The 9176-nt window shown below is 31.1% G+C and overlaps 1 protein-coding gene across 1 annotated transcript; it reads left to right on the forward strand.

The window, feature by feature from the left end:
• Window positions 1-1986: 1986 nt before the first annotated feature.
• Window positions 1987-8514, forward strand: LOC105626384 (citron Rho-interacting kinase-like). The gene is made up of 12 exons (XM_012207685.1): window positions 1987-2212; window positions 2392-2636; window positions 2796-3242; window positions 3958-4090; window positions 4176-4717; window positions 4835-6271; window positions 6360-6803; window positions 7010-7362; window positions 7448-7614; window positions 7758-7970; window positions 8057-8312; window positions 8406-8514. The coding sequence occupies exons 1-12, from the start codon at window positions 1993-1995 to the stop codon at window positions 8512-8514; spliced, it is 4566 nt and encodes a 1521-aa protein (XP_012063075.1). The 5' UTR covers window positions 1987-1992.
• The last annotated feature ends 662 nt before the right edge of the window (window positions 8515-9176 follow it).

The following is a 9176-nucleotide window of genomic DNA, read 5'->3' on the forward strand; positions in this document are numbered from 1 at the left end:
TGTGTGTGCGCGCGCGCGCGTGTGTGTGTGTGTGTGTGTGCGTGTGTGCGCGCGCGTGTGTGCGTGTGTGTGTGTGTGTGTGTGCGTGTGTTGAAAATTATTTCAATAATTGATTCTTTAACTTTAGTGATGCATTTTTATTAAAAGATCAATTTAATTTTGTTTTAAATTCATAATTTATCTTGTAGTTTCTTAAGATTTTTTTCAATGTTGAGCAAGATTGTGCGTTTGAAATGTAATAATTTATATCTTTATGTAACTATGTTTTACATATCATCTGTGTTAACAATTTATGGATGATTTAAGCTTATATTCATTGTCATTATATTACACAATACCAAAACTTTTTTCTCATTTAAATATTTTTATTTATCAATATTAAAGTCAGCATGTTAACAATCAACTTAATTCTGTCATATTTTTTACATTAGTCGTATTATTTAAATGAAAAAGATTCGTATGAACTTAATGTAAATATACCAATATGTAAATATTTTATGAGTAAATGTTTAGTAAATGTTTATTGTCTCTTTCCGATTTTCCTATAATTTTATAAATATGTGTACTTATGCGAAGATTTTGATCGAGATGGAATTCCCACAGCACAGAATTTGCAGCACTATCACTGCAATACTGCTATTAACATGTCGCTGCAATGTTGCAGTAATGTTGCTGCAACTTTTGTGCAACTTGTACTGTAGAGAAAAAGTTCAAGTTGCATTTCCTTTTTTTATTTCAATGTTTTTTTTATATCTCAAAAAAGGATAAAAAAGGATAAAAAAGAAATGAATTACAATTCATTCTTTGCTATAATTTAAATTTTATAAAAAAATAATATATTTTTAATTAATTAAAGCAAAGAATTAAATTATTATTTTCTCATTTACTGACTAAAAAACTGTAAAATTATAAAAAAAGAAATAGGGTTTGAGCGATGTGATTTTCCTTTTCAAAATATATTCTACACGTAAAAATATACAAATTTACAAAATTACAGAAAACTCGAAGGGGAAATGTTATACTAAACATTTACCATCACGTAAACGTAATCTGCGATATAATACTTATATCTATACATCTACTTTATCGACTTTTTCCCATTAAATTATCGCTAGAGATCACCAGAGATCACCCCTCTCACTAAAATCACGCGCGCACTCTGACGTCGCAAGCAGCGTATTATATTTAAATTGTACGCACGAAGTTGGTTGTGACCGTTAGAAGTTCAGTGCGGTTCAGTGGCATAGTGGCAACGTAAACTTTGATCAACTTGGATGTAGACATTGTAGACGAGTGGAGGCAGATGAGTGAAGAGTTATTAAGAGTATTAACTAATTAAGAAGAAGAAGAATTGTTGAAGACGAGTCGGAGCGTCGTCATTGGTCGCCGTCATGAGGTCTGTTTTTTATTCCTGTAGATTGTATTAGAATTTTCGTCAAATATCATACATATGCTTATGTTACTTTAAGTTCCAAAAGTATATATTACACAAAAGTTCATCTACAGATCTATGATTAAACGCATTCGAGTATAATTACGCGATTCGGAAATAATCAGTCATGGAGTTAGGAAACAATGAGAGATCACGATACGAGCGATATAAGGCACTGGAGGTCTATGAGAAGCCTTACAATAAACCTAAGTATTTCTGTGATCCGGACGAAAAGTCACAGAAACTGGATGCAAGCGTCAAACAAAAAGACAAGTCAGCACAGGAATTAGTGACTGTAAGATCAGAATTAGCTAACATTAGGAGAAGTTTGGGTTTGTACCTGTTTAATTGTATCTATTATTTTAGTTAATATAGAGCTACTATATATATATATATATATTTTTTTTTTAAATGGATTTATCTTTTTTCTGTGCCATACAATTTTATTCTTTGTAGCTGAAGCTGCAGAAACTGAATCTCAGTCGGGATCAGGACATTCTCCATACTTAGAATATAAATTGCCTAAGCATCTACAACCAGATAAATTTTCTAAAGAAAAAATGGAGTTAGAGACGAAGTTAGATGTGAAAAATAAAGAAATTCAAGAGAAGCAAAAAAAAATATTTGAATTACAGGATCAGGTCAGGAGATTTTCTCAGATGGAATCTCAAATAGAGGAGAAAACACGAAAATTAGAAGCTTCCAATAAGGAGAGGGATATACTGGAAAAAGAATTGATAACTACAAGATCAGAACTGGCAGGCATTAAAAGGACGTTAGGTATGTAATTTAATAATAATTCTAATAATTAAATTCATATATTGTCAATTAATACAAATTAATACAAACATTCGTGGAAAAAAATATACTTTATAGCCCATGATTGTTCTACTTAATATAAGATATGTTCTTATTACTTGATAAAAACTTTATGTAAAACTTTATGTCACTTGGGATAGAATTGGAGCGACAAGAGAGAAGAGATTTAGAAACTCGAGCGCTTGGCTTAATAAGAGATGCTAAGCGAAAATGGGAGAATGCAGAGAAAGACAAAATTGCACAATTAAATAAGCATATTGAAGCACAAACTGTAAAATTAACAGAATTATGCACAAGTAATAATGAAATGAGTTCGCGTTTACAAAGAACAGAAGGTGAACTGCAAACTGCAAATGCAGAATTGGATAAGCTGCGCGTATTTCAAGTAGGTAACTTAAATTTGTCATAATGATATAAATTAATGCAACATAATATAATTATTCATTAAGTAATGTTATTAAATCTAAAAAGAAAAAAAATTATATATGAAGGTAAAATGGCAAAGGGTATCAATGCTGTCAATTCTTTATTAATAAATGTTTAGGCACAATATAAAGAATCCTTGGCGAAAACGCGTGAATTAAGTAGACAAAGTGTTCAAGGCGTAGAAATTAAGTTAGAGGAGATTGCTGTGCGCTCTCATAATCAATTGGCCGATTTACGAGCAAAATTGGACTTTGAAGCGGCAAAGAATACAGATCTCGAGACTAGGTTACGAAACGAGCAGGATTCGAATCATTGTCGCGAGTCAAGATTAAATGTTGCTTTAGAACTTGCTCAAAATGAATTAAGAGATTGCCAGGAACAGTTACGTACTATACAAGCCACGTTACCAGCAAGAGACACCGAGATCGAAGCTTTGCGTAAACAATTGCAAGAGAGAGCGAGACAGATAGATGATCTAAAGTCATCAGAACAGTTGCTTACAACTATGCAAAAACAGTTGGAAAGGATGAATCTTGAAAATGAACAATTAAAACAACAATTGCAAGTAAGTAATCTAAATGTTTTAAGTAGAAAACCTGAAGCAGCAACTTCAAACGTAAAAATATACGGCAAACTAAACTCAGTTGAATTTATGAAAGAAAGAAAAAGAGTTATTAAATATTAACTTAGATAAACATACAACTATGAAGGAAACTAAGCGAACTAAGAATTAAGATGCGTTTGAAGAGACGCTATTTATGTCATTCTATCTTTGTATGTTTTATGTCTAATAAATAATGAAGATAGAATGACAGATGTAGCGCTAATAGTGTCTCTCCGAATGCACCATTAATGTGATAAAGAATTGTTAAATCTAATAATTGTAATAATATAATGTAATAGGTTTAAATGAATATATAATTCAAATATAAGAAAGAAAGCGGACTATAGAGCTCCAAACTAGATATCGTTAGCCAAAGTCACATGTATTGGAGCAATATTGTTTCTTAAAAATACAAAATGGAGCAGTATTCTCCAGAATATGAAAAATCGCGTGTATGCAGGTGGAAATCGAACCATTCGTGCCATCATTGATAGCTTTAATAAATTTGCTAAAAACTTCAAATATTGAATTTCCTGTATAAATATGTGTAACTTATTTATAATGTATAATGTATAATATATATATAATAATAATTGGCTAATGATATTTGGTTCTAATAATCCGTTTTATTTCTTATATTATATTTGAATTTTAATCCAATAATTTTGTTTTATAGGTTACCAAATCTGATCTAAATGAAACCATGATGAATTTAGAGCAAAGTGAAGCGCTTGCTGTAAATTTAGAACAAGCGGCACAAGATAAGATTACATTGCAAAAAAGATTACAAGATTCTTTGGAAAAAGAAAGTAAACAAAATTATACATAAAATATTATGAATTATTTTTGTATACTATTCTGTTATTTAATTATTTAATTGTTATTTAATTGCAGAGGAACAATTGCGCAAAGTGTGTAATTTAGAAGAATTATTAAAACGTTTAGAAAATAGTGTTACAAAGTTAGAAACAGAAAATGCTGTTCTTAAACAACTAGATGAAGTACCATCTGCAACTCGCGCAACAATTGTTGAGGTCACAGATACAAAAGTATTTCACAGACAAGAAGAAACAGAAAAACTGAAGCAGCAACTTCAATCATTAAGAGAAGAATTAACAGTTGAAAAACAAACGGCAAAACAAGCCCAGTTGAATTTATGGAAGAAAGAAAAAGAATTATCAGATGCTAACTTAGATAAACGTATAGCTGTAAGGGAAGCTAAACGAGCTGAGGATAAAATAAAAACTCTACAGGATAAAATAAAAACTCTACAGGAAGAGAATCAAAAGTTGCTAAAAAAATTAAATGATAAAGTAAAAGAGGAAGAGCAAAATTCAAAGAAATTATTGGAAGAATTAAATATCGCGAAGACATCATTGAATGATATTACAAAAGAGGCATCTAGGCATAAAATGCAAGCAGATTCAGCACAAAGAGTATATATTTTTTATAAATATTTATTTAAAATTTTCTTAATTTTTTATACATAAATTAAAATATAAGAAAATTTATTTTTTGTTATTTATTTTTAATTCGTTTCTCATATTTCTTAGGCTTTAATTCAGGCTAATCATCAAATCGAAGACTCACAAACTTCTAGTGCGTCGTTACGTAGAGAATTGGATGCAACTCGTAGGCAAATACGATCGAATCAAGAGCGTGTCGATACTCAGAATGCCGAGAACAGGCGTTTGACACAGACAGTTACAGATCTTGAATCTAAAATTGCAAAACTAGAACAGGATATCAAAGGGTACGAAATAAATAATGAGTTGTTAAAGGAAACTTGTACAGTGTTAGAAGAGCAGTTAACGGACTACGAAAGATTAACAAGCGATCATGAAACACGTGAGAATATGCTGATTCAAGATAAAATGAAGTTACAAAGAGATTTAGAAGCTGCCGAAACAAAAGTTCGTGAAGCACATATTGCGCAAAATGAGGAGAAAACACGAAGAATAGTTGCCGAACGTAACATTGAACAGTTGGAATCTGAAACAAGTGATATAGAAAGCGAGAGAAACGGTCTTATCGTTCAAAGAGACCAGTATAAGAAACTTGTTCAGGAACTCACTATACAAGTAGAAGAATTGAATACGAAATGTGGTGAATTGGAATGTGATTTCTCGGAAATGAGTCATGCTTTAGAAGCTGTTAAAGAAGAATCGAGAGTCGTGAAAGAAGAAAGTAGCGAATACTTGACGACAGTACATGAATTGAAAGAGGAAAATTTTGTGCTTAGGGATAATTTGCAGAATAGCATAGATCAGTGTCAGGAACTGAGATCAAGAATAGCAGAATTGGAAACCGTCATAGAAGAGATGAGACAGTTTTATCAGAAAAGAGAGATAAAGTATGAAAGTGTTATACAACAACAAACTAAACTGATTGATTACTTGCAATTTCAATTGGAAGGAGGTGGTAAGAAAAAGAAGACGAAGATATGCGAAATACTTGGTATGAAACAGAAGGAGAACGTGCCACCTATGGGTACAGGCATGCCTGTGGGATATCGCGAATTGGAGAATCAGCTCGCTAAAGAACAAGCGAAGGTGAAGACGTTGACAGATCAGCTGTTAATCCAAAAAGCTAGGGCTGCATCTGCACCTACATCTCCGACAACGCCAGAACGCGAAGGCAAAAAAGTAAAGAATATCACAGAAACTAGTACCTCGTTACTTAGGCAATTATCTCCGCAAAGGATAGGACACAACATTCCACATAGATTTAATGTTGAATTGCCTATGCGTGCCGGAAAATGCGCAGCATGTCCAGAGGCTATACAGTTCGGAAGACATGCTCGAATCTGCAGCGAGTGTCAAATTATGACGCATTTAAAATGCGCGGTGTCTGTACCTGCCAATTGTGGTTTACCTAGTGGTTTGTCTAAATACTATCATAAATCTCATAGAGATAGTGATGAGAGTTTATCATCGATCGGAGATAGCGTTCAGACTTTGGCAATAGATCAGCCGGATAAACCAGATGCAGTAAAAAATTAAATTTACTTTATTATTTATTTCTATATAATCTCGTGATTTTCATAACAATTTATATATTCATATGTATTTTTTGCAGGATTTACAAAATTCTCCTTACAAAGAGAATGAAATTTCTATGGAAGGATGGGTAAAAGTTCCTAGTAAATCAAAATCTTGCTGGGAGAGAAAGTATTTGAAATTGGAAAAACCGTGTCTGTGTCTCTACGAACGTCAGCCATGTGCGGGGGTGGCACCAATCAGTCGTTTAAATTTAATAGAGAATAATGGCTTTAATGTTTCTGAAATAGTGCAACATCCTGATGTATTGGATACAGCAAAATCTGACATCCCATTTATCTTTAGAATAGAATCGAATTCTGTGACAACTTGTTGGCCTTCATCTAGATTGGACGTCATGGCACTGAGTCAAGCTGATAAGAGGAAATGGCTTGAAACTTTAAAGAGTGTTACTGTTCAAAATTCATATCCTATATCAAAATGTAAAAAGTATCAAACTGTACTCAGATTAGAAAAACATCAAGTGAGTGACGTGTTAAGATTGAACTAAATCCTCACATATTAGTTTTATAAAATCTAATAAATACAAAAAGATAAGATTAAGAATTTTCATTCAACAAATTAAATTTAACTGTAATAGTTATTTCTTTTATAATATTTTTTTGTATAAAATTTTGCATTAGTTTCTCGTTTTCCTATTTTATATTAAAGTTATCCATTTACTTCTAGTTGGATTTGAACTGTGTTGTGGATCTGGGTGCAGAAAATGTACTTTTGCTAGGTGCGAAAGAAGGTCTCTTTTCATATTGCGCTTCGAAATCTCAAACGCTCACTACAATTCGCGGTGTCAAGCAAATACACCAGCTTTCTTTACATTCTCATTTGGATCTGGCTTTAATGATAGCCGGTGAATACAGGGAATTAGTATATTGTAACTTGAGGCTATTGAAGAATAATGCATTGGCCGCCGACTGTTCTAGACCAGCAATCAGTACAAAGACTGTACTATCTATCTCTGATAGTTGCCATCTTTATCAATTACAAGGCAATATACTATGCGCCGCAACCACATCTCGTGTGATGTAATTTTTAATTCATTTTTTATAAACATAATACAGTATTGAAACGTATTGAATTTTAGATGTAATATTTTATATGTTAATGCAGATTATTGAAATGGAAAATCGAAGAAGATTTCGGACAATTCGTCAGGCTTTATAAATTTGATACACAATTTGATACACCTTGCAGTTGTGCTATATTTACTACAAATCGTCTTATTGTAGGTTGTGACAAATTTTTACAAATTGATCTGCAAACTTATGTTGTAGATGGTAAGTACACAAAGAAAATTATATATATATTATATATATATATTATACATAATTCTTAAACTAGTAAGTAATTTCTCATGATACAGAAATTTATAATATATCTGAATAAGAAATATAATTCTGAAAAAAAACAATATTCACAGAATTCCCAGAAGAAGACAATAACTCAATTAAAGCGGCAATATCTGGTGCAGCGAAACTTGGCACATTTCCTGTGTGTGTTCTAAATATTTCAAATATATGTGGCACAGCGGAGCTTTTACTATGCTACAATGAGTTTGGTGTATTTGTAGACGAAAATGGTAGAAGAACTCGCGCTATTGATCCAGTGTGGAATCATTTGCCATTTGCTTTTGGTAAATATAATTTTCCTTTGCTAGATATCATTTTATTTACATATTAATGCTGTACATTAATTACATAACTTATTACCTTATTTTAGCATTCTGCAAACCATACTTATTTATTATTCATTTCTCATCTGTCGAGATTGTGAAACTCGATGCAGACGCATATAGTTCTTCGGAAAGGAATCCTGAACGTACCTTAATCGAATTATCTAGTCCACGTTATTTAGGCACAGCTGGTTCAAAAGGAATTTATGTGGCCACTATTAATTCTTACTTTGAATTATTGAAGATAGATGGTTTTGTTAGTATGCCAACATTGAATGGCAGTCTAACAAGTCTTGATACACTGTATGTCTTCTCTTTTTTCAAGAGAAAATTATCAGCATAAAAAAAACCGAAACATTTTAATATAACAGATTATTAATTATATTATTTTTTCAGAGGTCAAGAAGACGAAAGTAGCTCAGAATTTAGTTTTACATCAAGCTTAATGGAGGCTTTAGATGGACAAGGGAAAAAAGTACACTTCGCTGGAGTACATAAACACTAAAATAGATTTTATATACATATGACATTTAATTTAATCTCGATATTGCTACTTGGCTTAAAAGCTGTTTTTGTATGTTTATATATAACAGCAGTTAAGACAAAAATGACGTCTGAAATAAATTAGTTATAATAAGTTATTGTACTTTTTTAACAAAACTTATTAAAACTTCATTAAAACATATGCTATACATACATTTAATAAAGATCTCAAATACTTGCCATGTTATTAACTCTCTGATCCGCAAGTTTTTTTCTGTACATTTAATCTTGTTTTTATTAATAAATTTGTAATACATAAATAAATTTTATTATATAATATATCATTAAATTCATTTATAAATGTATTAATAATTTCATTTCAATTTATAACAGAGAACGTATCAAACGTTCTAATGAAATTTGTGTTGAATAAATTTAATGTATTGTAAACGACCAGAGAGTTAAAGATCAAATGATACGTGATGACTTTTTTTATTTGTATAAGAATTCCAAATTTAAAGTATTCATAGGTAACATTAAACAAAGTGTTAAGGTAACTTTATTTTTTTGAAGTACAATTACAATAAAGATATAAGGCTAATTTTTATTTATAAATAAGAAGAGTAACTGTACTTATATGATTATATTATGTAAATTAATGTTAATAGCATATATATATATATA

Source organism: Atta cephalotes, assembly GCF_000143395.1.
Source record: "Atta cephalotes unplaced genomic scaffold scaffold00005, whole genome shotgun sequence".
Taxonomy (NCBI): Eukaryota; Metazoa; Arthropoda; class Insecta; order Hymenoptera; family Formicidae; genus Atta; species Atta cephalotes.

Coding starts and splice junctions, on each gene's coding strand:
- LOC105626384 (XM_012207685.1), top strand. CDS start 1,993: ATGGAGTTAGAGACGAAGTTAGATGTGAAAAATAAAGAAATTCAAGAG. Junction 4,091..4,175: donor AGATTCTTTGGAAAAAGAAA/GTAAACAAAATT, acceptor ATTTAATTGCAG/AGGAACAATTGCGCAAAGTG. Junction 6,804..7,009: donor TCAGATTAGAAAAACATCAA/GTGAGTGACGTG, acceptor ATTTACTTCTAG/TTGGATTTGAACTGTGTTGT.